The 25,147-nt window shown below is 40.6% G+C and overlaps 1 protein-coding gene and 1 long non-coding RNA gene across 8 annotated transcripts in view; one reads left to right on the top strand and one right to left on the bottom strand.

Moving 5' to 3' along the window:
- Positions 1-1,012: 1,012 nt before the first annotated feature.
- On the bottom strand, positions 1,013-8,346 carry LOC129199572 (uncharacterized). The gene is made up of 3 exons (XR_008574689.1): positions 8,163-8,346; positions 7,405-7,501; positions 1,013-1,391 (listed from the first exon to the last, which is right to left on the bottom strand). It is a non-coding gene; the product is annotated as an uncharacterized LOC129199572 (long non-coding RNA).
- FSD1L (fibronectin type III and SPRY domain containing 1 like) overlaps positions 7,943-25,147 on the top strand; it is a 32,177-nt gene continuing 14,972 nt past the window's right edge. For 4 of the 7 annotated variants that reach the window (XM_054810257.1, XM_054810258.1, XM_054810260.1 and 1 more), the window contains exons 1-8: positions 7,943-8,073; positions 12,471-12,566; positions 13,487-13,618; positions 16,962-17,102; positions 20,220-20,242; positions 22,628-22,749; positions 24,377-24,586; positions 24,914-25,012. In XM_054810257.1, the coding sequence (XP_054666232.1) occupies positions 8,059-8,073; positions 12,471-12,566; positions 13,487-13,618; positions 16,962-17,102; positions 20,220-20,242; positions 22,628-22,749; positions 24,377-24,586; positions 24,914-25,012 (838 nt within the window). In that variant the 5' untranslated portion in view covers positions 7,943-8,058. The remainder of the gene's footprint in view (positions 8,074-12,470; positions 12,567-13,486; positions 13,619-16,961; positions 17,103-20,219; positions 20,243-22,627; positions 22,750-24,376; positions 24,587-24,913; positions 25,013-25,147) is intronic. The other 3 variants (XM_054810259.1, XM_054810262.1, XM_054810263.1) reach the window with 1 other exon arrangement.

A 25,147-nucleotide genomic window follows, 5' to 3' on the forward strand; every position in this document is an offset into this window, starting at 1 on the left:
GCCGAAAGCCTTTGTCCACGATTTGCTTTGGGAACCTCATATAAGGAAAGGGGAAGTCCAGGAGGCAAGTTGGAAAAGTAGTCCTTAAGTTTTAATGGCCAGAGGAGTGCAGCTGACTGTACAGCCCAGCAAAGCGCAGCGAGCCTTGAAAACCATGTTGTGTATGCTCCCTCTCTTCCAAACTGCAACTGGTCTCTCCACTGGAGTATGCCAGCACATCTCTCCTTGAAGGTTAGGGCTCGTATTTCCTCATCTCCTCTTACCTCCTGCTCCCTCACTCTCTGCTGGAAAAAAAGGCAGCAGCAGACCCTTTTTCCCAGGTGTGCTTGCTTTTATGCCATGTTGTCCTGGTTTTGGCTGGGATAGAGTTAATTTTCTTCCTAGTAGCAGCTACAGTGCTGTGTTTTAAATTTAGGGTGAGAATAAAGTTGGTAACACACTGATGTTTTGGTTGTTCCTAAGCCATGTTTACACCAAGTCAAGGACTTTTCAGCTTCTCATACTGCCCAACCAGCCAGGAGGCTGGGGGTGCACAAGAAGCTGTAAGGGGACACAACCGGGACAGCTGACCCAAACTGGCCAAAGGGATATTCCATACCATATGACATCATGTTCTGTATATAACTTGTGGGGAGCTGTCTGCAGGTTGGGACCGCAGCTTGGGAACTAGCAGGACATTGGTAGTCTGCAGGTGGTGAGCAATTGTGCTGTGCATCACTTGTTTTGCATGTACTATTATAATAATAATTATTACTATTCTCTTCCTTTTCTGTCATATTAAACTGTCTTTATTTCAACCCATGAGTTTTCTCACTTTTACTCTTCCAGTTCTCTCCCCCATCCCACCGGGGTAGGGGGGAGTTAGCAAATGACTGCGTGGTTGTTTTAGCTGCCTGCTGGGTTAAATACCACATGTGAAAAAGCTCCTTTTCTCTGCTCTTTCTCCTGCTGCTGCCTCTGTTCCTCCTTGGTTTATCTCCTTACTCTGCCTGTCATCTTTCTGCTCCTGGCTGGCTGCAGGGCTTCTCAAAATGTGGTTTTAAAATGTGAAGCGACTTCTGGACTGTGTGGCTCTGGGCAAAGCTTTCATAGGCAGTGGCTAAGAAAATGTACTTACTCACTGCTTTTTGCCATGGGTCAAAGCTTATTCCAATAGGTGCTTCAGTGTGAGAGGAGCAACTTCAGAAACTGACAAAATTATGTGAAGAACTCAGCCTTTGTTTTCATGGATGGGAGACTCCTGAGCAATATACTTAACTTTGTTTTCATGTAATGGCTCGTTTCTTTCCAGCAGCTCTCATGAACTCCCTTGGCTCTGCTTTATTTGCGTGATCTATATGAGTATATCCTACCTGCATAGATACATCCTGTGTCTTGAAGAGTTCCTCCCTCTGGGGAAAAAAAGAAAGAAATTCACAGTAGTTAAGCGAAATTCAAGGCCAAACTTGACTGAACTGGGTCCTTTTGAAACTCACCTCACCCACAGAAAGAGTCAGTAGTAGTAGAACAAAATTAACAGTGGGGCAAGGTCCCAGAGATGGCATAAGCCTGATGCCATGCCAAGGCACTGATGGCACCAGAGAGCTAGTACCAGCACAGGGCAACAGCCTGCCATTAACGGAACTGGTTTTACTGGGCTTGGATGCTCCCTTTGATTACCCTGGCAGCTTATGTATTTTACTGTACAGCCAGTTTCCTGGGATGGAGGATGGCTATTTTCTTTCAGTCCTAGTTATCATGAGCTCTGTGGCAATTTGTGGCACTGAAGGGGTATTTTCTGCAGGCTTAAGTGTACCCAAAATGTGCACAACTCATCTCTGTTCAGTTTCCTCTGCAGCCACATACAGTTTTTATTATCGCCCTACTTATCTGAACAAGACTGTGACCCAGGGCACAGCTGCGAGCGTCTCTGTGATATGTCTGGCACCACGGCATGGAGTGGGAGCCGGGGGTTTGGGAGTCTGCCCCAAGGGAAATACACTCTGACAATGATGGATGGAGGAGCTGACTTAAAATACAGGTGTGCAATGGTATGTGGTATTCATGGGAGGATCATGCACGATAGCAATACTGAGAGTATGAAACTTACAGATATGGGAATAAGAAGTGGGAGAGAAAATAAATGTGGAATTTAACAGTGAAAGGTACTCTGGAGAACTCAAGGTGTCTAACTGATTAGCTTAGGTATGATTTTCTCTCGTGTCTAGAAATTTCTTAAAGCAGGTTTGGGGGCACGTGCAGATAATAACCTTTGCACATGTGGAGTGCCAGGAGTGTTGTCCTGGTTTCAGCTGAGGGTTAGTTTTCTTCATAGTAGCTACTATGGGGCTATGTTTTGGATTTGTGCTAGAAACAGTGTTGAAAATATAGAGATGTTTTTGTTATATAGACCTATTGTTGTTGAACAGTGCTTACACAGAGTCAAGGCCTCTTCTGCTTCTCGCACCACACTGCCAGCAGGATGGCTGGGGGCGCACAAGAAGCTGGGAGGGGACACAGACAGGACAGGTGACCCAAACTAGCCAAAGCAGGTATTCCATACCATGTGACGTCATGCTCAGTATAAAAGTGGGGCTAGTTGGGGAAGGGCAACACAAATCCAGGACGTGCAGCTTGGGGATGGTCCGGCTTTGGGATAGGTCTGAGCGTGCGGTCTGAGTTGTACGGTCGTTGGGTGAGAAACTGCATAGTGTATCACCAGTTTTGTATATTCTGTTAAGTACTGGTTTGGTTTTGTTTTGGTTTTTTCCCTCTCCCTTTGCTATCCCAGTAAACCGTCCTTATACCAACCCAGGAGGTTCTGCCTTTTCTTTCCCATTCTCCTCCCCATCCAGGGGGGGCGGGGGGGGGGGGGAGCAGTGAGTGAGCAGCTGCGTGGTGCTCAGTTGCTGGCTGGGGCTAAACCACGACAAGCGTATACAGGCCCTCTCACCAAACCCACAAAATTAATCTGCATGGGGCAGCATGTTTAGGTCTTCTGGAAGAGGTCGTGGTTCAACAGCAGGCAATACGCCCTCCCACCTGCTGGGGAGCCTGTTGCGCATCCATCGCCTTCCCAGCTAACTGCTCACAGAAGTCAGGTTTGTATGCAGGCAAAGAGCAAAATCTCCAAATTCAAGTGCTGTGGCTGATCAAGGAGATGCTCTGTGCCACATTTCTTCTTGTTTTTTTTTTTTTTCCTTCTTTTCCCTCCTCCTCAGAAATATCCAAGGCTTGAACTCCAGGCTGCATGGAGCAAGGGGGAGGGAGCCAACACAGGCACTCTGCTGCCTGGTGTGGCATGTGTCCTTAACGGATTCAGGCTCCAGCCTTCTCTATAACAGTGATGATGTCAAGTTGGAGCTGGGGTGAAAAAGATTTCATCCTGCCTATCCTGATTTATTGAGTACCAAGTGGCGATGGTGGTTTTTACACCAATCACATCAAACTCCTTTCCTCCCTCCTCGCAATTCAGTGCCACTAAAAGACAGATTCACCACTGCATTTACAGTGCTTTAAATCAGAAAAATACTATTTAAAAAGCTTCAAAACCTCATTTGACACCTTATTTACACTGGCATGAAAGTATCATTAAGTGAAGAGCAATCCACGTCTCAGTTCTTTTTTGTTGGTTTGGTTTTAATTCCACTTTTTTTTAAAAAATGAGTGCCTTAGTGTGTATAAAACTAGCAATGCAATTTTAATGTGCATTCCAGGAGAGGAAAATCAGTTGCTCAAGTCTCAGAACACATTTTATTCTCTGCCCGTTCTCATTGGAAGACTACTAAGAAAATTCATCAGAAATCAAAGCCCTACTATACTAAGTATACGTATATAACACACAGTTCTTATCTCAAAGCAATGTTTGTGTGTACATTTTAATTCTAGGGTAGCAGAGCCTGCTGAAACAATAAAGCAGATTTGATAGTGACAGCCTTCTCTGCATGCACATAAATAAAACCTCACTGTGTTTCCTTCAGTGCAATGACTGATTCAAACAGTGGGAAAGCCTGTTTTCCTCTGCCCACTGTCCTCTGTTCTTGATATGAAGCAGCACACTCTGAGACAGGCACACCTCTACTAGTTTGGGAATAGCAGGGGGCATTTTAATCAAAATTTCTCAGTTCAATTCTTTAAATGCAGCTGATACTTTGTTTAAAAAAAAAAAGAAAGAAGAAGAGCTCACAAGTTGTTAGTGGGGAGAAGGAAACTGCACACATCTTATTTTCTTGAGGCATGGTAGAAACACTGCAATAATTACATTTGATATAATGAGCCATCAAGGGACTGACTTCTGAGGCTTTGGTGTTCATCAAGGTAATGAAGCAATAACCAAGCACTGAAGGAGCAGTGCTATCACTTAGCCCATCCATGGTGACTCCCAGGAAGCCCTGGCTACAGCCCCACTATTTTCGGGTAGCTTGCTGGGAGGAAAGCCAGGGAATTCTTTATTGTTCTTAGATTGTTCGGGCAGACCAGGTCCCATACACTGAGGCATCCAGGCTTCTCTGCCGCTCCACCAATCTTCGACTGATTGCTTGTGCTGGTGGTTTCTGACCTTCTGCTCAAAAAAGCTCCAGGTCGATGGTGGGAATGAGCTGCCTTGGTTTTTTACAATGAGAAAAGGCCTTTTCAAAATAACAGGTCATGGTGACTTTGAGCTCCACAAGGAGAGGGGTTAGTTGATGCCAGAGCCACGGTGAGTGGCACATAAGCAACTCTGATGTCTGTAGTAGTCGTCATGGGGTCCAGCCCTTCTCAAAGCCAGCACAAAGCAAGTATACTGTGTTATAAAGGCCATCCATGGCCATCTTCCTTATTTTGCTAGCTTGGTTTCTCAGAGTTTTAACTACTTCCAAGCCTTCTTCCACACAGAAATGCAAAAACCTGCTGCCACCTCCTCACACGCTACATAGATGTATCTGGCACTGCAAATAAATGTAAGCACTGCAGTCCAACTATTGTTTGAAGAAAATACAAGAATGGTATAATCTTATACTTGGAGCTAGAAGAAAGTTAATATTGTAATTCTCATGAGTTTCAAGACAGTAAGCACTCCTAGGAGGCAGCCAGGAACCAGGTGGCTAAATCTTGCTTTATGCTTCAGGTGTTAAACTGTAAGGAAGCAGTACGTTTGGCGCCAGAAGAAAGTTGCTCTGGGGCAAAGTCCTTCCTTAAATTTGTAACCTCTGTTTTAAAGACAAATTTGATAAATAGATGTGTCTAATTTATCATCCTGTGTGAAGACAGATTAAATCCAACTGCTACTTGTATTATTCTGTGATTATACAAGCTGGTCCATTCTTGCTTAGGAAGTATTTCTTCCTCCTCCAACTTCTTGCCATTGTTTCCTTTGAGTCTTCTTCCCATTACATCTCTTTTTGGCCTAAAATAGGCTAAAAGCCTTAATGTAGAAGATATTCTCTATCCCCTCTAGCACCCTGCCAGCAGTGTTTCTGCTCATATGTTAGCTTAGCAACCATCTGCTTGTAAGGCACCCTACCTAACAGGGTTCTTGTCCAGGACTCAGGTTCCCAAGGGCTGCCAAGGATCTGCACATGTTCCTTCCATGTTCCCCAACTTCCCAGTGTATAAAGCATTACAGGTTCCTTTAGGGCCAATTTTAATAACTGAAATATTTCTTCTCACCAGTCCTTCCTCTTTTGAAAACCTCCCATCATGGAAAAAAAAGACGACAAACAACTCCAGAGAAAATTTTCTGTAGTAGATATTTTGTTGCTCAATTTATGTTCACAAGAGTGCTGAACGAACCCATAAAAACATGGAATTATTTCCTCATGCACTCTTCCTTTACATTTGCAGTTTTGAAATGAGGAAGCATATAGGGAGATGTGTGGCTGAATCTTTCCAGATAGTCCAGACCTGGAATTAAGAAGTGGGCCCATGACTTCAGAAATCAATTTAACCACCCACCCCAACACAGTGGAAAGGGTTTCAGAGCCAAATGTGCCCCTTCCTGAAGCTGGCATTACTGGCACCCTGGGTGTATGATCACAGGCACTACTTCTGACTCAGATGCCAAATGCCCTCCCAGGCCAAGACACTAAAAATCCTTTTGAATTTTAGTATTTCTTGCTAAACTGTTGGGAAAAACAGCATCAATGCCTCTTAGCTTTGATTCATGGAATTATGGTCATGGTAAGTCTGCAGTCTCCCTAAAAAGTTGTGTTTAGAAATGCAGGCACCAAGTTAATTTTAAGAGCCATATCTGTCTTCTTGAAAAGCATTAGCATGTTTTTTACCCTTGGGGAAATATGATAGGTAAGTCCTGTTCTGAAAGGATGTAATCACTAAGACGATGAAACCACTCCCCAACTTTGAAACCCCTTGCTGTCGATCTGGCATGAAACATACAGGATGTATATGAAGGGAGGATGGCCACATGGATTGCAATGGAGCAGTCCCAGTTATCATTTGGTCCCACAGCTTTCCCATTTACCACCACCAGCGATGTCCTCCAGCAGCTGCAGGCTGCTGACTTCTGTGGCGGTAGCCATGCCCTGTGCTACAAACGGTCTGAAAACATTCCGAGAGATTTATGGGATCTCCTCAAACCAAAGGCTGTTGGGGTTTTCTATTCAGGACCAGCAAAATCAGCAGGTGTGCAAGTCAGACCGAGACCCTCTGCCATGGCTAGGCGGTGGGTATGTCCTGGTCCCAGCAGTCAGTGTTTTTCTTGTGAGTGTAAGACTCCTTGCCTCTTGTCAGCATGAGCTGTGGCATAACCAGACATGTTTTTTCTTCCTCTTCTTTCAAATGAAGGTTTCAAATGGAAAATACTAGCACAGGCTGTGGGTGTTAATTGCAACAAGTAAGATATCAGGTACCTGGAAGACACAATAAACGTTCAAACTGCGGCCAATGCCCAGCCTGTGCCAGGTAACATAGCCCCAGGAGACCTCTGGATGGAGCTGGGAAGACTGGAGCTACAGCACTTGGCAGGTCACACCACCTTGCTGCTTCTGCATTTCCTCTTGCCCTGTGTTTGTACAGCACTGCTGATGGAGAAGTTAAAACCATGGCAAGACAGGGCTCACGGAAGCATAAATGCCTTTAAAGAGATATCTTCACTGGTAGGTGGCAAAATCTCCCTGCTGCGATAAATTTCCACACTAGAAGTGGGCTCCCATTTCTGTGCACCTGGCGTGAAGTGTTGCTTTTTAATATCAGCACAGTGCTCAAAGCTGCTATAAAACCATTAAGCTTCATTTCAGCCCTGTGATTGTTTTATGGCTGTACCTCAATAAAACATCATCATTATGAAATTAGTATTTCTTTCCAACACTGCGGTGAAACTTTCTCATCTTTAAAATTGGATTAGTGAGCTCTGAGATACAGCAAAGGTGCCTTACAGGATGTCTAACCTAATATATATACGTAATATAGCACGGTAACATAACATACCTTACTGCAATTGTTGCATTGTCGCAAACATACCTAACGCTCTGGGTAAGGGCACAGGCTCCCGGCTGCTCGGCATCGCTGTGCCGGGGGCACTTCCCTGCAAAACACAGCGAGACTGCTCTGGGCCCGGGGCCGCAGCTCCCCAGGAGGTCACCGAGGGTTTCGGGGTGCCTGCCGCCCGGAGCTCGGCGTCGGCCTCGGGGTGTGGTGGCACACCCGACGCACCGGCGTCTTGCGCTCCAGCCCTCGTGTCCAGGCCCACGGACGAAGGGACCGCTACAGACACCCGCCGGCCCGGCCCGGCCCCCACCGCCCCGCTCCGCGTCCCCCCCCCCCAACTCGAAACCGCAGCACTCAGCGCTGCGCAAGCCACTCGCGCGCTGCTCCCCTCGGCTCCGACTGCGCATGCCCAGAGGCCCCTCCCCGGGAAGGGAGGTGAGGTGCACATGCCGCCGGCGTGCGCCGAGGGGAGACGGGGAAGAGTGAGCGGGTCGCAGCACAGTGCGCATGCGGCCTGGCTACGTTCCGGCGCGCATGCGCTGGTGCGCGAAGGTGGGGTGGGGGGGCGGTCTCGCCGGAGGGCGGCGGGGGTCGTAACCGTTCTTCCCGCAGCTGGGCGTTGCTGCCGGTCCCGGCTTCGCCCTTTCCCTCATCATGGACGAGCAGAGAGTGAGTGCTGGTGGCGGCAGCCTGCTTCCTCGTGGGTCGTGGCGGGCCGCCGGGCCGGGTGGGTCGCGGGAGAAGGCGGGCCTACTCACCTTCAGCCGGCTGTCCCGCCGAGATTCGCTGCGTGGGCTGCGGCGAGCGCCTGGGCGGCTGCTGTTGGGAACCGCCGAGGAGGCAGGCGGGGCGTTTCCCTGGGGTGTCGGCGTTGCGCCGGTGCTCATCCTGGCTGCTTGAGGAGAAGGGCGGCGGCTGAGGAAGTTAAACGTTACCCCCTGCGTTGTGGGAGGACGGCGGCGCGGGAAAGGCGGTTGCTCCGCTGGGTTGCTGTGGGAGTTTAGGAGAAACCTCCTCCTGCGGAAAGGCACGGTAGCGGAGTTGGGGGGGCGCCCAGCGGGAGGGGCTCCTCTGTGTCTGTTTGCTTCGGGTGCTGGCCTTACCGCTTCGGTTGATATTTCTTTATGAAATACGGCTCTGGTGTAGAGCTCTGTCACATTGTGTATTCCTGTCATAAGTAATTACGGTCTGTACATAGGCCCTTCTGTTTCCCATTGATGTAATCCTGTGTTGAAGGGCACTAATTAATAAAAAGAGTTTTGTAGGTTTTTTTTTTTCCCCGATGGCTGCTGCCCTATAATTCCCTCCTTCCCTTTCTTGTTATCTGCCCCCTCAGGGAAATCACTGATGAGCAGAGATGTGCCTGGCTCAGGCCTGGGCTTTCTAAAAATGATACTCTCTGCAAAAAGGTCTGACTCAGCCTTTTGGCTTTCAGTCTAGCAGTCCGAAAGGGCTTCTGTTACTGTCTCTGTGAAGACTCTGCTTTCCTGAGCTTGGAAACTAGTTTGTGAGTAGGGTCTGGATAAATAGTGCTGCTAATGGCTTGAAACTTATGGATCACAAATGTTTGATATTTTCATTAAGTCTTTGTGCACTGCCACTTTCTACTCATCTATGCTTTGGAAGGTGAGATATGCAATGCCAAAAATTGTGCTTCTGGTAGATACTATGTGAGTTTGAGTCTGTCTGCCTTTGCCTACTTTATGTGAGATTAGGCTCTCTGAGAAGGAGTAAATACAGTAGTAAAATTGCAGTTAATCTCGTAATTTACAATACTTTGTCTGTTAATTTGCTGTTGTCACCTGTATTAAGTACTCCGTCAAACTCTGGCAACTTCAATGTGTGGACAAGTGCAGAAGATTAAATTAATGGAGGCTAAGTAAGTATGTCCACTTGTTTGAAATTTGGTCTGCACTTGAAGGTTAGTATGACACAAGATTTTGTCCTAGGCCTAAGGCTGCTTTGGAAACACTGTTCTGCATCCAGTCATGTCGTAAGACTTCGGTATGATCTTGAGCAAATTGATAACTTGCTTCTTAAACAGCACTGGTGTAATTGTTTAATTTATCAAGGTTTACTCTTTAACTTTCATGAGGTGCTAATCTGCTTCAACAGGTGCTATGTGATGTTAATCACTAGCTATTCAAAGATGGGTATATTGTTTGCTCTTATGCTCCTGGAAAGACTACAAGCCACCACATGTTGCAGGGCTTCCTATCCTTTTTCATATCCTTTTGTGTTCTTCATCCCTTGCACATCCACACTATTGCTTTACAAATGCCTTTTTTTCTGCAAAGAGTGTATTAAATTCAGAAAATAAGAGTAGGATATAAAAATGAAGAACAGTATGAAGCTCAGTGATAACAGCAAGTTACTTCTGGAATAGACATGCCATAATGTTTTGAAAATGAATTTGAAACTGACCTCACTTAACACATGCTAGCCAGAGAGAAAACTAAAAGAAAATTATTTGTAATAGGATTCTACAAAATACTACATCCATCAATCGGCAATAGAGTTCCTTCAGTGCAGAAATACCTAGAAGCTTTGCTGAGCTTGGTGCTGTTGTAATTCTTTTACGAAGTAACTTAGAATGTAAGCCTCAGCTGCTGCTTACATTGGTAGTTTTTCTAGCACCCTTTTTGTTACATGTGATTGTAGTGACTTTTCCAAAATTCCCATGAAAGGAAGAAATGGCAACAGTGCACTGTTTTGAATTTGGCGTGTGTCTTAGGTTTTCTTCCAAACATACAATTTATTACATATTAGTGATTAGAAAATGACGTTAGAAAATATTATATGTTACTGATTCCTAATAGCTGACTTTCTGTTCTGGTGGCTTGTGCATTGATGTTTAAGAAAAACTGTGTCTGCTGCTGGTGGATATTTTTAGGCCTCTTGCATCTTTGTTGAAGGAGATGTCTAAACTTGTTTGAGTTTGATCATACCTGATGGAATTTCTGTTTGGAGAAATTGATAGCTTACTTAAAAAGACCTGTACTGATCCCTGTTTAGTCAGTTGACTTTAACTTTAGATGTAGTGGAAAACCTTGTTTGACAGCTGTCTTCCAGTTGCTGCCAGGTATTTGACTGTGTGAAGGCTTTCTAAGTGTTCCTCACATGTAGATCTCTTCCTTTAATTGTATGTCGCTATAAACCCCCAAAACATTGTTCAGTTCTATGTACAAGAAGACTTAGGGGTTTTTTTCCCATGTGGTGCTACCAAGTAAGCCCTAAAATCCTAGCTGAAAGAGGATTGGGAGTTTTCTTGTTCATCCAAATTGACAGTTAGGTTTATAGGATCTAAGGCTTAACTGCGGGCTGTCTGACATGCAAAAACAACTGCCTCTGGTCAGTAGGGAATGCAGAAGCAGCTGGTTGAACAGTGGTGTTTCATCTGCCATTCTAATCTGTACAAAATTGTCTTTAAACATGTTCGGTTTTAACCAGACAATGAAAAGATTCTGTAATAAAGGGATCGAGACTTGCTATACTCTTTGTTTCTGAAACAAGCTAATCTGGTTTTGTTTCTCTTCCTCAGAGTAATAATTTCAGTCATTGCTAGCCAGTCCGTTACATCTTTACGTAACACCATCACAATGCCCGTGGTAAAAGCAGTAAAATTTCACTTTCCTGTGCTAGTGGTTTAACTCTGTGAGCATGACACTATGCAGACAGGCAATGGGCTGGAGTGCTAATAAATACATCACTGCAGATTTGTTGCAAACTGCTGAGGAAGGGGTCAGAAGAAACAGGTACAAGCATGGCTTAGGACTAGTGAACAGTTTCCTTTTAAGGGATGTAATGTCAAGGTTCACTGTAGATGATGTAAAAGGATCAAATATTTTTTTTGCTTTTTAGCAAACAAATGGTATCTAAGTAGTAAGTGGTTATTAAGAAATTGCTTATGCGAGGGACCTCTGCAACATCTTTTCGGTGGTGTGGCTGTTTTTAAGGTGTGTTTATTAGCTCCTCATGCCTTCGTTTCCTAAATGTTGTCAGGTAACAATGTTAAGCTGAGCAACTTGAAACTCCGAGTCCAACTGCTTAATAATGTCTTAATTATATTTGATACAGATTTTACATGTTATTAAAGAGCCTTTTAATCAGATTTGTATCTAGAAATTATTATCAACCAGCCTGACTTAAATAACAGAAAATTCTTAGTTACCTCCTCACCTTGTCCTTTATTTCTGCTTACATGTGCTGATATGCTCTGGGCTTTAATTATTCAACTTGGCTTAATTTTAAGTACCAAGCTTTGTTCTTGTCAAATTCTTAGAGTATGTGACTGACTACACAACAAAACTAGACTTCGTAGTCTTTAATTTAAAAATGTGTTTTGTGCCTAACAGTTTTGCCTGCTTAGTATGTGTTTTGTAAGCTGAATCTACTGCTTTTAATAGCTGGAGTAGTACACCACAGAAGTAATCTTGGTTCTCTTTCTCAGCTATCAGCAAGCTTTCCTCTTTGAGGTCACTTTTAATTTGAATATATAAGTTATTTGCTAAAATACTTTACCACTTGTAGAGTAAGCTCACAAATCGCTGTTACAGATTTATTCTGTATATAGAATAAACTCGCAGCTTAGTTATTTAACATAGCTTCTTTTGACAATAGAAAATGCTGATTTTTCTTCTGGGTTAACTGTTACCGGTGAAGTTTTTTTATTGGTTCTCTATTCGATTGCACAAGCACTAGCTTTCTCATCGGGAGAAGCTGGATATGGCAGAGTGTGGTGCCAGTAGGTAGTCTGGTTTAGATGACTTGGGAGTTGTAGTAACATGGGTAGCGAAACATGTGAAACAGTGCTGTATTATAAAACAGATTCTTGACTTCTCTTAAACTAACAACTGGAGGTCTTTAGTTTCCTGGAATGCTTCTTAGACCTTTGATACTCTTTTCTAACAAAATGTGTTTCCTGATCCGATCAGAATAAGAGTTGAATTCACCACAATTGGAATGTGTATGATGAATTTCCATATATGTTGAAATGGTGATTGTTTAAAAAAAAAAAAAATACAAGGTTGTTTTACAATTTCTCTCACCGGTTTTTCTAATTCTAGGAGACTCTGCAAAGGATTGTCTCTACTCTAGCGATCAAAAATGATGAAATTCACAACTTCATTGATATGCTGAACCACACGATAAAGAATGTTCAGGTATGTATATTAAAGGCTCAAAGGTTGTAGCTGAGAGGGAAGCAACTTTCTAGTTCTGTCAGTCTCAAACTGTTTGGGTAGTGTGTAAGGGAAGAGCTGTAAGAATCAAGTTTAAAAAATATCTTCATGTTAGAACCAAATAGAAAAATGTAGTATTTTTTAAGTCTGTCTCTAGTTGAAAGGTATGGTGGTTTTGCTTTTCATGTAAAAAGCTATTTTAGGATTTGATTTGTGTGAAAGAGAGTCTGGATTTTGATGGTAACTCCTGTTAGTTGGAAGTATTCTATCTTTTTTAGACTTCTAGTCTGCTTGGCAGACTGAAAAATGAGACTGTTCTGATACTTGAGAGAAAATTCTTTGTTCTTTTCAGTAGCTGCAAACTGTTGGGCTTAAGTTAGACCTAGTTTTTAGAGCATCTACATTAAGATGAGGTTTAGATTCCTTTAGCCTATCCATAAGCTTTGTTTGTTTTGTGTTAAAGCTGAGCCAACTGCAGAAATGAAAATCATCCAGCAGATCTTTAAGATGACTTCTTGAGTGCAGTTTTTAGTGTCAAATTAAACCATTTTATATGCAACTGGATAGCTACCTCCTTACAAACATCTAGCAATCCATATATAATTGTGAGGAGGAAATCAAGGCCTTCTGCCATGGAACAAAGTTTCCAAGTATGTTGGTTCTGTGCAAGCTTGAATAAACAAAATTTTCGGGGATTTCAGTCTTCAGTGTCCTGTTGTACAGTCTGCTTAGGAGGTGTCCATCTTTTCTAATTTTTTTCCCTTTTGATAAGGTGAAGAGCAGTGACAAAGTATCTAGTGGTCATGGAAAGTATGTTTGGGTAAACAATATGACTTTCAGTCTAAAAGACTAGTCTGTGTTGTTTCCAATACAGATTGCAGCAGTTTCAATTCTCTTCTCAGGTGAACTCTTCTAATGCAATCAGTGAGTTGGATGAAGAATTTGATGGTCTATATTCTATACTGGATGAAATGAAGGGAAGTATGGCCAACACTATTCAGCAAGAAGAGGCTCGTAAAATTCAAGCTCTGCAGGTAACTATACAACTAAGTCTGTAAGTTTTTGCAGCTGAGTAGAAGCAGTTTTAAACAGCTATTTTAAATCTCAACTGAAAGTGAAATTTTGGTATTGTTGTAAGAAATGCAGTAAGTGTAAGGTAAATGTTTGTTTTGATATAAGTACTTCTCTGGTCCCTTCTTCTAGGGTACTTCATGTTCTTTTGCATATTTGTTTTCTACATTCTTACATAGAAAGGAAGTGGTGTTACCTTTAGAGCTTACAGGTGCAGAGTGACTGCATAGGAGCAGGACTTAGATATGTTTACTAACTTCAAACTAACAGAGAGCTTCTGGACTGAAATTGGTTTCTTTCTCCAGTTTGGAATATGAGCATCTGAACCTGTAGACATGCCTGAGTGATTTGCTCAGGCTTGAACTTAAGAGTTGAGAATCACACCAGGTATTCTAAGCACGAAGGCTGGTCTCCTGTTGGCAGAATTGGCTGTCTTCCACTTGTTAACTTCAAGCAAATTGTATATGCACACTGGAAGACACTTGGGAATGCCTGGCAACAGGTTACACTGGTGCCTGCTATTAAACCTGCTGTGTGAACTTCACCAGCTTGTAGTTGTATGATTTCACACGGGAGCACCCAATGGGTTTCAGAGAAACAGAAACAAAAATGTAACTTTCTGAAACGCTTGAAGTCTGTTTTTCCAGTGGCATGCAGCAAATTTGTTCTAGCTTTCAGAAGGTCTACTTGCATGGGGCCAAAGCACAGTTAAATCCTTTAAGCGTAGGTGTTTTCCCAGCTTTTTTCTTTAAATGATCCTAGTTGCAGCATTATTCTGTCTAGTTCTTTTTGCTTATGCAAAGCAATAAGGAAGATGTTTGTTCCTGAAAAACTTAACCTTCTTGTGTCTAGTCTGTTTCAAGAAGTTCTAGGAGTGGTTTCTTGAAACAAATTTCACAGGCTTTCTTATGTTTGTCTGGTTTATGCTCATACTTAAAGACTGGGTGTAAAGCATTTCAGAACTGAGTGCACAATTTAAGTTAAACTTAAGTGCACTTTTCCACTTCCAATTTAATCTTTCTCCCTATGCGTCTGTTTTAAGTCCTTCTGAAACATCTCAACAGATAGAGGTGTACCAACATCCAGGGACATTTAGGACTTAAATGCTTAAAGAAATGCTTTTAAATTATCAGCTCACAGGATAAATTCAACTGTGGCATGTATGATTTCTTCACCTTCTAGTGAAGAAAAACTAAAGTTAATCTTGCAAGAAATTATTCTGGAACTGAAAACTGTTTTGATTGTTACTCATCTGGCAGTTTGGCTTGACCATTGAAATTTTCTGTTAATATCTGTTAGTTTTCTGACAGTTAATCTAATTTGATCAAGCTCAGGTGTGGTTGAACCAAGTTCTTTTGAAAGCTTGTCACTGTGGTACAACTGTATCAAGAATTGCTGGCCAGTATCTGTGTTGAACAGCTGAGCTGCTACTTAGTCAGAAGAGGATGAAGACAAGTGGAATGTTACAGATCAGTGACACAGTTGTTAAGTGCCCTCCTTGTCTTTCAGCTGAGGCTGTTGTCTAACTACAGGTCCAAGGGCATTTTCTTTACTTGATGACAGACCAACCTTCCTCTGTAACTGAGGCACTGACCCAACAGTCAATCTACCAAACCAAACTAACAGATGAAAACTATTGCATCGAATGTATTAATCCAAGCCATTATCTTTGACTGGAACTGAAAATTAATGTTGTATGAAGGAACCAAGGAACTTCAGTGAGGTCTAAACATCCTGTTTAAAGGAATGCACTTGCTTAATTTATTGTCCTCTTAAAGAACTTGTGCTTTAGTTGGTCTTCTGTAGTTGACTAGATGCTCTTGTTGGGGATAAGCTGTAACAAAATACTGGGGCTATATAATAGTAGAAAAAGGTGAGGATTTAATATTTACTGATCTCTCTCAAATAATTTCTTTGGAAGTTAAGGCTGAAAATTAGAAATTCTCCTTAAACCCTTGCTTTGAAAACATATTGCTTCATTTTGGGGCAGTGTATTTTAATTACACTGAAGTATACACTGAAGTATTTTTAACTCCCAAATGGAGATGTATCTCAGTAAGATGCTAATGAAAGCATCCAGTTACCATGCCATTTCTGTGAAGCTGTTTGAAAATGTCTCTGGCATTTGCTTCTCTCTTTTGAGGTGTTTGCCTGGGAAATTTTGGCAGTATCATGGTCTATCTGAGTTTGTCAGCATTGGATGCTCTCCAAATAGGAGAGCAGCTGTAACAGATGAATGACAACTTGTGTTAATGGCATGCTTCAGAAGTTATCTGGAAACTGTGTACAAACTTCCAGCTGTTGGACTGTTTCCTTGCTGCTATTCTATCCTTGAACACTAATTCCGAGGGTCAGCAGGCCCGGGTCAACTTGCTACACTTGCCAAGCTAGTTACACTTCTAAAGTGCTTGAGAGTGGTCTGTTCTAGAAGTTGATGGAACTGTTGGTTGCTTTTGGGGCGGTGACTACTTTAGAGCAAGCTGTCCTTCCTGAAGTGCTTAAAGAAAAATAATTACTTGCTGTTTACTTGTTCTGAGATATTATAGTAAGTATCACATAAGTAGAAAACCAGCACTAGGTTGAAAGGTAATTCAAAAGCTGCTGGCAGGCTTAAAATGTGCATCTTGTTTAACCTACGGTATGTTTACAATCCTGCAGTGTATTCACTAACCTTTTTAGTGCTATACCCATGGTATGTAATACTGGAAGTTCTGTGTGGATTTATACTGGGAATGGTAGCTTACTAATGATAGATTTTTAGATAATCATGAAAGAAATTTCTCTTCTGCCCTTCTTCTGCTCCCCTTCCTCTGCTATTCCCATTTGTTATACAGCAATACTGATTTTCAGGATTGTCTTGTGGCAAGTCTAGAGCTGGTTGGGGATAAAATCATTGCCTTTTTCAAGGCCACTGCTACGTTAAACAGTATCAGTTCATTGGTGAAGTGCAGTTCTGTAAATAGAAATTACAGTGTATGCAGATGTAAGCATTTCTTTGCTTCTGAAATCCTGATGTTGGAAGAAACAGGCCTTAAAATGAAATCTGGTTTTTAAAATCAGACTGCACCACCTATCCAACTTTTTCCCCTTTGGATTTGTAGGATGTGCCATGTATCACTGCGCACTTGTCAAGCACAGTGAAATTCCAGTTAATGTGATGTGTCAGAGGTAATAGCCTTGATTAGATAAGGTAATAAGTTGTTACAAATGCATAGCAAAGCCATGTAGTTCTAGTACTGGTAGTTTATAAGCCACATTTTAAATGTGAATGCATCAAATTATTCTTACTTTCCATTTTTGCTTCAGGATCAGCTTAGCCAATGTAGTAATGCCCTAGAGAGTTCTGAAGAGCTGCTGGAACTTGCTGCACAGTCGCTGGACATAAAGGATCCTGTGGAATTCTTGAAGGTAGAAGACATTGAACGGATGTGCATAAGGCAGATGTTGGTATTTGTCTCAATTTGAAATATCCTTTCATTACTATACTGGACCATGCAAACTTAACAGGAATACTGAGAATAAGGGTAGAGAGGCATATAAAAATTATATGCCAGTTAATGCTCTGTTGAGGATGCCAAGTCAAGTACTATAGTCTTGAACTTCTATGCAATCTCTAATAAATAAGTTTTTTTTTTTTCTTATTTAGCGCGAGGGGGGAGGGAAAGGAATGCCTTCTTCTGGACAACTGTGTTAAGCAAACTTGCACTGATGCTAGGTAAGCAAACACAGAAAGTGAGGGTGAAATAAGTCTCTATAAAACTGAACCCAGACTTAAAAAATGTGTGATGACCAGCATTCAAAACCATGGCAAATGACCTGTCAGTTGCCTAGTGCTGTCAGATGACACTTGCAGAGATTCTCTGTGTTCCAGCTGCAGCCATCTGTGAATGACAAGGTGTTTTGCAGAACTTTATGCAATCTGTGGATCTTTAATTTACAACTCTGAAGTCTATAGCTGTCCTGAAAGATCTTATGAAACTGAATGCAGGACAATTCTTCCTCTGTTCCCTAAAACCTTCTAATGTGTTTGTATACTGTGTAGGCAAGAGCCTGATTGGGGCCTCGCATTGTAATTCCAATGCAAATAATGTGTACTTTACCACAGCAGACTTGTAAATAAGTCAACCTGTAACTAACTGGAAGAGTATTCTTACAAATTAATAAAATAGCCTAGTGTACTGAGTCAGTGTATATGTACAGCTTACTGTAATAATCCTTGCATTGCTAGTGGGGTCATCCATGCCAAATCTAAGAACCAATTATTTCTGCCTTTAAAATAATTTAAAGCTTACTTAAAAAGACCTGTACTGATCCCTGTTTAGTCAGTTGACTTTAACTTTAGATGTAGTGGAAAACCTTGTTTGACAGCTGTCTTCCAGTTGCTGCCAGGTATTTGACGGTGTGAAGGCTTTCTAAGTGTTCCTCACATGTAGATCTCTTCCTTTAATTGTATGTCGCTATAAACCCCCAAAACTTTAAATTATTAAGCTTTAAATTATTTCTGCCTTATTCCTTTAAACAGGAATAAGGACACAAATTATTCTAAAAGAGTGGGCAGGAAAGCTGTCTTGCTGTGTCATTTATACCTTTTGGAAACATGTTTGTGTGCTGTCCTGCTTCCTGAGTGTCAACTTTGATTTATTTGCTTTGAAGAGTGACAATTCCTAAACTGAGTATTTTTCTTAGCATGTCAGTTTGAGTTGTCCTTCCTGTCTTGTCATAGTGATGTGTTTAAAAAAAAAAAAGTTAGCTCTTGAGCACTATGCAGAATGTAGCTTTGAATTTATTATAAATTGGTTGGTTTTGGATATCTGGGTTTTTTTAATCAAATACACTAAGGAAAGTTATTCCAGTGTTTGCTGGGGGGGAAAATTTTTAAATTTGGAGTCTAAAGCTTAAGGTACTGAAATCCAATTCAGTGAACTCTAATCTAGGATTTGAAACGTGTATTACACCAGCTTGCACTTGTAAATGTATCTTTGGGCATGGCATTGTAAGGTAATATTGCCTTGGCTATTAGCTAGCTAAATCTATTGCTCTGCTAATAGGAATGCCAAGTGTTCCTGAAAAGGCAGCTCCAGCCTTGACTGTCTTTTATTGACACAAATTTTCTTTGGATCCTCTAGTAAATCAGTTCCGGAGAAACTAGCGTAAGACTAAACTTAAATTCTTTTTTAATTTTTTTTTTCTATGTTACACTTTTGATGGCTTTATTCTCTGAGTTGGCTTACCTAGAAGTCAAAAGAACATTAATGCCAGCACACAGGAGGGTTCAGTGGTTAGATAGGATCTGATACAGCTCTGCTGGGCAGCTCATCTGAGATAGGCTGATACCCTTCTTTGTCAGTAGCTTGGAAACAAACTAAATTTAAAGTAGCTAAGCCTGGACTGTCTTGCAGAAGACTGTTCATTGAATCCTAGCTACCACATATTCCACAAGGCACAGAGGTTGTGAAGAAGGCATTTGTTTTTAAGTAGCTCTGTTTTGCCTACAGCTGTCATGTAGGAAATCTGTCATTAGTTCCTACAATAACTTTGGTTTGAGGTAAAACGAAGCTAATTCTTAAGCTAAATTATTTCTAAACACTTGGATTTCTCTGCTTCCCACTTTGAGAATATAAAGTTGGTTTTCTAGCAGGAACAACTGTGACTTTTTTCATTGAGTGTGCTTTGTATTTAATGAAAAATTTGGAAGTCCTCCAGTTTTGTTTGACTTTAAACTGGGCAGTTACCTGATGTTTCTTATCTCCTCTTCGGAAAGTAGTTCAGCTGAATGTCAAGTAGATCAAGTAGCAATGTAAACTCAATCATGGATTCAGCAGACCTAACTATACCATCACTACTTCAACATTTTTTGTCTTATGTTTGCAGTTCCTTTTGGTGAAGGACACGGATTTTCTCTTTCCAAATGCCAGTTAATGCTTATCATTGAAATACGTCATCACCACTTCTGCATCTGCTTCAGTGGTATCATTTAAATGCTGGGAAAAACTATGTTCTGTGGTTTTGAATAGTGACATATGGAGAGAGCCTTTTAGGAAGTATTGTCGGAATAGTACAATAACTTTAAGAGGAAAAGTTGAAGCAAGTCCTATTTTTCTCTTGTTTGTCAGAGTATACATCCTATGATGTATAGCCAAACAAGTCAGGTATGGTTACATGCCACTAATAAGCACTTTATAGTTTCACAGAAAATACCATGGTAGTTAAATTTTACTGACTTGGTCGTGTAGCTCTTTTAAAATGTGGTGGTGAGTAACTTAACTGATTAAGAGAAATCTGAAGAGACAAAGTCATACCCAGGCAGTTAAGTAATTTGGAATTGGTTTGGTGTCATTCTTGATATCAGGTTTTTCCCAGGTGATGCATTGTTGCAGTTCTAACCAATACTATTAACATGCTTTATGGGAAAAATGATTTTGATGAAAATCTTGCACTCATTTTGATCTTCAAATCTGAGCAATACAGCTGAGATTGTTCTCATGCTTCTTGCATGTTACTGCCATTGATACTTGCATGGAAATACTAACTACTTTCTCTCTCTTCTCCCTGACATGCATCAAGGCTGCCAGACAGATCAAAGATAGGTACAGTACGAAGTCTATTGCTTTTGTGTCTTTGAATTAATCTTATTCTTGAAAATGCATTTCTTTTGAAAGGGTCATAGTCAGCTTAAATCAAATTCATTGATTCTTTTCTAAGTGTGTGTTGTAACATCACAAGTTTTGAGATATAATCAAAAACTTCTATGCTTCTTGTAGTGTTTTTCCTTTCTGACTGTTGGCCTTTCATATGTTAATAAAGAGAAAGATGTTTTTAATGCAGGGAAGTAGAGCTCTGCAGCAGCTATTATTATTATTCTTTATTATTTCTTTAAGTATATAGAAGTATATAATTAATCATTATTAATAATAAACTTCTCTTTTATTAATACTTGATGACTGAAATTTAATGTTTCAAGCTGACTCTGTCCCTTTAAATTATGAGAAAAATCTTCTTTGTTTTTTTTTAAGTACTTACAGACTTTTGCTAGCTAATTTTCCTTTTGAATGTAAAAAGTCTTGTAGCTACTGGTGATATCACTCTGACTAATAGTGAAATTGCTATTTCTGGTAGCTTTTCTTTGAACTGTCTTCAAACTGTTGTTTAGAAAAAAAAAACCTGTCTTCAAACTATTGTTTAGAAAGCAAAACTTTACTGTTTCAAAATAAATGCTAAAGTCATTTTTCTTGGAAAAGAAAATGTATTTTTCAACTTGGAAAAATAACAACTGTGTTCTGAGAGTCTGACCTTCTGGTTCAGAAAACTTACTGTGATGTGCATAGTATTTTGAAAGACCGCTCACAGAGTGTTTCCAGCATATGTTGCTCTTACAGACCAAACAGGTTGACTTTACAGGTTTTCAAGGAAGGATGTGATTGTCTAAATTCTCTGAAGTTTCTTGTAAAATGAGTAATTGCTAGAGAAATTAATCTTTTCCAAGGGTAAAGATTTGGTGTCCTTAACAAATCAGAGGGATAGTGGTAGTGATAGGAATCTTAATGCTTTTTATCTGTAATAAGCATCCACTTACTCTTCTAGTTTCTTGAAATACTGTGTGATCTAATCCTTTTGAACCAATTGTGGCTGGAAGATCAGTGCCTAAACAGAAGTTGAAAAGCTGTCTGAAGCTGACTACTCAGTGTTCTCTTACTGCTAATCAGAGGATTATTCTTCCTTAAGGAGAGATTCACTCTACCCATCTGGCTGAGCAGTGGAATCTGCTAGGCAGCCCATACTGAATTTCAGAATGTCAACTCTGTCTTGGGAAATCAATTGACCTGTCGTTTTTATGATGTTCAGTTCAGTATCATAATTGTCTTGTGTGCCAAAATTGTAATGCTTGTCACTCTTGACATGCTTATATCTTTAATATTCAACTTCATATTTCCTCTCCCTTCTTCACTACCTGAATTTATTTGGTTTTCACCATTCTTTAATGTACTGATAGTTAGCACACAATCAGTCTTATGCATTAGGTACTTCACTAGTATGTATCACTTCCTGTGAGCTATTAGGTGTTCTAAAGGTGCCACAGATCTGTGGGTGTAAATTGGATACAAGTCTTTGCAATTGATTCTCTGTATATTACTTTCTAGTTAAGGATCTCTTTTTTTAAAGCAGAAGTTAGGACTGGTGTGCTGTCTGAATCAATGTTATTCAAATTTTGCTTCATGGCCTGATATCTTCAGAGTTACAGAACTATACAAGAGACTTGTCCTTTTTTTTTTGGTGATGTAGTTGGAGTACAGGAGCGTCTTAAGCGTATTCATAGTAAGGACTGAGCTAAGATTTCAGAAATGGACATGGGAGCTGTACTTTGGTGTACCTTGTAAGACTGATCTGATACTTGCATGTTCCAAAGCAATATGGTGTCTGCAACTTGAACATTCTTCATCTCCTGAAAAGATCAGAGGTAGATATGAAATCAGAATATTCAGCTTGTTCACTGATATTTATAAATGCCTTCTGACCAATATTTAACATGTGGAAATGCATTTTGGAGGTAATGAGTAGATCTTGTCGAGCAGAAAAGTCTTTGGACATTTTTAAACTAAAGGTTTAAGTTACAAATTTCTAAGTATGTAAAACATGCTCCTGATTCTAAAGTGCTTTAGATTTTTCACGCTTCCTGATTTTGTGTAAAGTGATATAAGAAGTTTTAAGCTCTTCTCTAGTCACTTCTAGTATTTCTTTGCCTAGTTATATGGAACAACTGGGACCTCACACTATATTGTCATTCAGACAGTCACATTAGCAAAACTTTCTATTTCGGAGTCTCTGCTATTAGAAAAATGTTCTGGGCTTTGATGACTATTTTGGCTAACAGTTTGACATTAACGATAAAGATTATCTGATTGCTGTTTTAAAAATGGCTATAGGACTTAAACAATGCAAAATATATTTTGCTAATGCTGCTTTCTTGACTTTAGAGTCACAATGGCTTCAGCGTTTCGCATCTCTCTGAAACCAAAGGTCAGTGATAGTATGACTCACTTGATGGTGGACTTCGCTTTGGAAAGGCGCATGCTCCAGGCTGTAAAGTTTTTGCCAGGTAAAAACTGTATGCAGTGAGTTTAATTTGTTACTACATGAATAACTTACTATATTTAAGATAAACAAAATCATACCTCTTGCACCCTGATGAGTACATTTTTCAGAGTACCTAAACTCATTCTTATTCATTAGATGTTAAGCTGAATACCTTGATGGTAAAAGACATCTCTAGTTTTGTGTTGACTTCTACATAATAAGCATTTCAGAAAATAACTGATACTAAAAGTGAGAATGAGTCTTCCAGACTGTGGGGTTTTTTTTGAGTTGCTAGTTCCTCTGTACTTCCTGAAGTTTTCTCAAGTTTCTCAAGACTGTACCTGCTAGCTTGATGTTTAGTGACACTCCAACATCCTAGTCATCTGCAGTAGTGTTATGCATGGAACAGTGAGCTAATATGTTGCTTACAAGAGTGGTGATACGGTCTGAAATGCAAGAGAGGGATAATCTCCTAGGGCAGTGATATTACCATAATACAAAATGTGTATTGATGCATCTGTCTGTTTGAAAGTAAACTTAGGTGCAGTATTCCAGTATATATCTTTCATGTCTCTTTATTCATATTGCTTTCCTACTTAAACCACTTTGCCCTTGACTGATACCAAGAATATATTGACAAGAATACTGCTGGCAGGGATGTAAATTATTTCATCTCTAGGTCACTAGTCCAAATCTGTTAAGGATTTGGCAGTATCAGTTTACATTTCTGCCTTGTATGCTGTGGATGCAGTATGTGGTAGCAGGTGTAGTAAATTACCAACATTATTCCTAGTGGTCAGCTAGCAGTGTCTTGGCAGAAATTCACCTTTTAGTCTTAGACTCTGGGTGGCAATCATTGCTCTGTATTTCATAGATAAGAGAGCAAGGTAGGTAAGCTGATCACAATGCACCTGTTTAACAGGAATGGGAGTGTAAAGATCTACCAGCAAACATGAACAAAGTCATGTATCTAGATGAAGATAGTATTTAGTATGACCCTTCTTATACATGCATTTTCGTTATCAAATATGTGGGAATTTAAATTATTTGGGCTTTTGATTTGTCTATAAATAAAACTTCAGTCTTTAGTGAATCTTAGGAACTCTTTCCCCCCCTTCTTTCAAGCCAAGAAAGGAAAGAAGACTAGGTAACTGCTGACTGTCTGGTGGAAACTATTACACTGTTAGTTGTCTGTAGTGGTGGAAGCAAACTTAAGTGATACTGTTTGAGGGCTGCAGCTGTACTTACCTTCTAGAGAGTCAGAAATAAGTCTGCTTTATTATGTTCTTTCTGTGTAGTGTTGTTCTAAATGTAGGTTCATAATTGTAAGTCCATTCTACTATAGCATGTCCTTCTTACTGCTTCCGGAAGGGGATCAGCCCAACTTACTGACAAAACAAACATCTGGCAAATGTGATGCAAATGCTCACTCTAGAGCTAATGTGTATTTCTCGTTTTGTAAAATGCACGTTAAGCAAAAGTGATGTGCCTAGTGTTCTGTTGTGCTTTCCTAATGGAACAGATCCTCTGAAAGGAATGAGTGTTACTGGGCCAAGGGCAACCTCTGAACTCTATAAATCCAAGAAGAACAAATTAGTATTCAGTCTATTCTTTTCTTTAAACTGATCTGTATATTTGTCTTTCTGCAGTCCCTAAAGCTCCAGAGATAGATCTAGCGGCATGTCTCATTGCTGATAACTGCATAACAGTGTCATGGAGAATGCCTGAAGAAGACAGTAGAATTGATCATTTTGTACTGGAGTATAGGAAAACCAACTTTGATGGGCTTCCTCGAGTAAAAGATGAACAGCGTTGGGAACTGATAGACTATATTAAAACTACTGAATATACATTATCAGGTAAATGCCTTTGTACTTCAAAGCCAAGAATATTGATATAACTCTTCATGCTTGGAAGTTTTGCAAAATACTGATTTTCCTGTATGTAATGAAGCTTCTATTGTTTCGCATTAGTCTTGCATGCTTTGTACAATAATGGTTCTGCCTTTTATTTTGACTTTGGGGTATTGTAAAAAAAAAATCATGTGTTAAAAGAAGTTCACACTGATATTTAAGCTCGTTTTTTTCAGATTGAGATAAATGGAAGACAGCTACATGGAATAGATCTTCGTCTCGTAAAAAATGTCAGTAATATCAATTCAAGTTTCTAAACATTCACTTTTTTAGGTCTGAAATTTGATACAAAATACATGAACTTCAGAGTACAAGCTTGCAACAAAGCTGTGGCAGGGGAATACTCTGATCCTGTGACTCTGGAAACCAAAGGTAAAATTTGAAAGACTCTAACCTTAGATGTAGTGAAAACCCTGCACTTACTGTTCTGCCTTCATATATGAACATATATGTTAGATCTGCTTCCGCATGAACACTGCTGAAACATGCCTGAAGTGAAAAGGAAAA

Source organism: Grus americana, chromosome Z (genome assembly GCF_028858705.1).
Source record: "Grus americana isolate bGruAme1 chromosome Z, bGruAme1.mat, whole genome shotgun sequence".
NCBI classification, from domain to species: Eukaryota; Metazoa; Chordata; class Aves; order Gruiformes; family Gruidae; genus Grus; species Grus americana.